We start from the raw sequence: 4,249 nt of genomic DNA on the forward strand, positions 1-4,249 counted from the left end.
AACTGAGTTGCGGGGTGTTATGTTTTATATAGATGAGGCGAGTTATCGCAGCTTAGCTGTAATGCTTGAATAATTGTTCATCTGATACAATATATGTTGATTTATTCATAGGGATTGAACGGGGAGTCGGATCCAAACAGCCTTCATGGAGGATGTGAGGTTCTGAAAGGAGAGAAGTGGTCGGCGACGAAGTGGATGAGGCAGAGAACTAGCTACTGATTTCTCATTACATTTCCCATACCTATTTTTGGTGGTCATTGAGTAGAAGAATTTTCAAGGTTATGAGCAGTGTAAAAATGTCCTTAAATGTATCTGTCATAGAAACACTGGTGAGTTAATTAACCTTTTTTTTAACTAAAGAAACAGGAAGACATCATACTTAATGGAAAAAAGATAGGGTATATTATCACTTGAGATTATTTCGAAAGGTTCATCTGAAATGAAAGGTGTTGTTAATTTCCAAAGTTGCTAGGCATAAATTGAAGCAATTATATTTGCGTATTTAATTATAATGTGTCATTGATGGGGATGTCGAAGATGGATACACATAATCTACTCCTCTATACTTAAAAATAAGAATTTAAAGAGTTACTGTTTATGCCAGTAACTGTAGCATGGCTAGTAAATTGAATCGATGCACACTTGGAAGGCAACATTCACGCTGCAGTAATTTACTGTGGTGTAAACAGTAAATCAATTTGTTCTTCGAGTTACTACTTATGCTACAGTATTTTACCGTATCATAAATAGTAAAGAAAATCAAATGTATTAAAATTTGGGTCATTTCTAATTTTAAGCATATAATAATTAAATCAAATGTATTAAAACTTAGAGGGAGACAAGTTCAAAATGCAGCAGTGCTTAAAAACTTAGGGGGTCATGCTTTGTACGTGGTGCACACTAGTTTATGGGAAAGAGGGAAAAAAAAAAATCTAAAAGCAAGCAGTCTTGGTTTCTTTTCCAATCCTTTACCCTATTAATCAACTATAGTCAATCATGAAAGAACTATGATCTTGTATCAACTCCTTATGGGTAAGAACTTGTTCAATATTCTCGATACACATACAATCATACAAGGAAATGAGGAGTTCAAATGACTTGTAAGAGAGCAAGCAGCTTACATGAATGATTCACACCAGCGGCACACGAAGGATATAACCTCCCAGGTGTACATAGAATTCGAATAAATTGGACACAGCAGTACGCTCGCATAATACATAATTACATAATAAATTCAAATATAGCTACAGGCCTACAAATGCTAATACCTGGCATTATCCCCATATCGAATACAAGAGTCGCATTAAGTTGTCAGATTTTTTCACTTCAATTACTTGGCTCTTAACATTAACAAGAAACTTTGCATTGAGCCAACCTATTATAGAGGAATCTACAGTAGATCCCTTCTTCCTTCATGCCTGTCTTGCTGACAACTTGATTTCTTTATAATCCGTCATATCTCGAAGTTTATGGGAAAAACTTGTCCGTATCGAATGGCTGAATCCTGGAACCTGAATTCTGAGAGCTGAGACCTCGTTCCGTGTTCATGGGAGCAAATGCTGCATGATTTAAGGAGGCGGCGTCGGAGATCAGTTGTGTATTGGAAAATGATATTTTTGAGTAATTATAGTGATAGTTTCCTCATCAACCAAAATTGCGTAACATGCAATTTAGCTATACAACGTTTGCATGCGTGTGTACTTTTTCAGGTGTCGTAGAGACGTATATATCCATTTAGTCTGGGGATAAAAAAAAGAGCCCAGAGTCATGGAGTCATCAGTACAAAGTTACGTACATTTCAATAACTAGCAGAGTTTTTATGTGTGATATTAGTTTTGATCGGAAAAGCATAGAAATAAACCTCGGTGATATAGAAACACCATTTCCATGATTTTCATTCGGGTGTTGCTGCAGTGACTCAAATAGGGGACCCAAGGCATGAGACATGGGAGGTGTCACCATCCAGTTGCATGATGCACTGTTTATGAACAGTGCATCATGTAACCGAACGGTGACACCTCACATGTCCCATGCCTTGGGTTCCCTATTTGGGTCCTTGAGGCATTAATGTTTTCATAAATCTTTTACAACAAAAGCGAAAGTGATGGTAATGGATGCTAAGAGCATGGGCAAGCAAGCAAGCAAACCTTTATCCCTCATCCTCCTCTCTCTGTCATATTCGAACTTGTCGCGAATTTGTCTAGCCTTGTCCCACGTCTCATTTCGCGCGTTTTCTCCAAAACTTGGACCCTGCACGCGAAAAGGTCGACAGACAAACCCCCGTTAGAAACACAACCTGCCGGAATACTACTCTATTCTATTCACATCGCATTTAGCAAATCAGAAAGTCTGGTTTTCAGTAGCAAAACTGAGATCGCAAAAAAGGAAGTTGCAACTCTGGGCAACTTCCGTGGGCTACGACCTTTTTCCTGATACTATTCAACAAAGATCATGCAAGTCAATGATTCTCAGCGAGATAACGATTTCACCAACAATATGATCAATGTACCTTATTTTGCTCGGCCTGAGACCGGCTCCTCCTGCAGCACAGCGATAAGAGAAGCCATTAGAGAATGATCACCGAGGAAAGGTCTCGCCGAAAGCAACAGACATTTGACCAAGTAAGATGATAATACTCTCGATATCGAATAGCAATCATATTCAACGAACAAAATCAGCTCTTTTTTTTTTATCAAAATCAGCTCTTTTTTAATCCTTAGATTAGAAGCGGGGATATCTTACACGGAGATTAAAAAAAAAAAAATTCGGTAACAAAGTTTAGAAAACCTGTAGGGTGAGAAATCCAGGTCGTCGTCGTCGTCTTCAGCGGATTCATAATTGGCGTGATCTTGGGCGAGTTTCTTGGAGTAGCCCTCGTCCCAATACAATCTCTCCCAGCTCTCTCTAAGCTCGTTGTAGAGCTCAATGTATCTCCTGCACCACGGTTCATGCTCCTGCCGTTTAGAATTAACAAAAGAAATTAAATCGGACGGAGAAAAGTTGGAATCTTTTTAATTTTGTTTTATTTTATTTTAGTGGGGGGTTTAGGGTTAAAAAGAAAAAAGGGGGGAGTACGGATTCTTTGAGGACGAGGCGAGTGCGGCGCATGAACTGATCCCTCATCTGCTTGCGGCGCGATTGGGAGGTTGTCCCTCGAATCACGAAGCGCTCTCGGTGGGGACGTGCTCCCCGATCTCGGTGCATCTCTCCGTCACGATCCACCACTCCGACCTCCCCTCCCAGCGCCGCCGCCGCCGCCGCCGCGCCCTTGGGGTGAGCTTCAGGGGGCCTTGCCCTCGACGAGTTGGGCCGGGCCCACCAACGGGCCTGCTGGAGGCGCGACGCGGGCTGCTGAGAGGCGGGGGTAGCCGCCGCGTTAAGGACCGAGCATCGTCGTCTCCGCGTGCGCCTCCCTTTGATTTTGGGGGTTTTTTGACGTGGCGAATGCGCAAAGTTGGCCTATGGCTACTGTGGGTTTGGCCCCGGATCAAAGCCATGTCCAGGCCTAATTATATGTGTTTTTTTGGGTTTTGTGAGATGACCCAAAGTTGGAGGCTATGTGAGATAAACTAGGATGAGAGGGTTATGTGCCTCGAAGTTTGGGGGGTTATATGAAATTAATTTTTTAATCCATCTATCAAATTATTTGGAATTTGAGAAAAGTTTTGAAAATAAATCTGATCAAATTCTAAAGTCTAATAGATAACCATTTTTTAAATGTTATACTTTTATTAAAAACGACTAGAGTTTCACACTAAAGCACCACGACATACTTGTAATTTGACTAATATTATGCCAATGTGGCGGGATAAACCTGGACTTTCACAAATTCTTTTTGTTGCCCTGGTAGGGCCACGTCATCACCACGTCACCAAGATCTAACGGAAAATTTGTAAAAAGGATGCAACCAACATTCCAAACTCGCACCGACGACTTTCAAACACTAAGAACTCAAATGATATTTAGCCAATACCATGAGAACCCCCACTAAACTTTTGAAAAAAAAAAGATTAAAAATAATTTTAAAAAAAATCTAGTGTATCCAACGTTATACAAGTCTGGCGATTGTCTGTGATATAACAGTGGAAGAAGTTCAAGAAACTACAGAAAGCGTCATTTGCCACATGACCGTGGAAATATACAGAGACATTATATGCCACATCGATATAAACTTTAGACTTTCACTAATTCTTTGGCGTAGAAAGATACATGCGATAGCACGCGCACATATAAAGAGGAGAGCTCCTAA

At 40.6% G+C, this 4,249-nt stretch overlaps 1 protein-coding gene and 1 pseudogene across 3 annotated transcripts in view; one reads left to right on the forward strand and one right to left on the reverse strand.

Moving 5' to 3' along the window:
- The window catches only part of LOC109824435 (prolyl 4-hydroxylase 1), a 10,017-nt gene extending 9,590 nt beyond the window's left edge, over positions 1–427 (forward strand). For all 3 annotated transcript variants that reach the window (XM_020391031.1, XM_020391032.1, XM_020391033.1), the window contains one exon: positions 112–427. In XM_020391031.1, the coding sequence (XP_020246620.1) occupies positions 112–219 (108 nt within the window). In that variant the 3' untranslated portion in view covers positions 220–427. The remainder of the gene's footprint in view (positions 1–111) is intronic.
- Positions 1,566–3,512, reverse strand: LOC109824549 (annotated as a pseudogene).

Source organism: Asparagus officinalis, chromosome 9, assembly GCF_001876935.1.
Source record: "Asparagus officinalis chromosome 9, Aspof.V1, whole genome shotgun sequence".
Lineage (NCBI taxonomy): Eukaryota > Viridiplantae > Streptophyta > Magnoliopsida > Asparagales > Asparagaceae > Asparagus > Asparagus officinalis.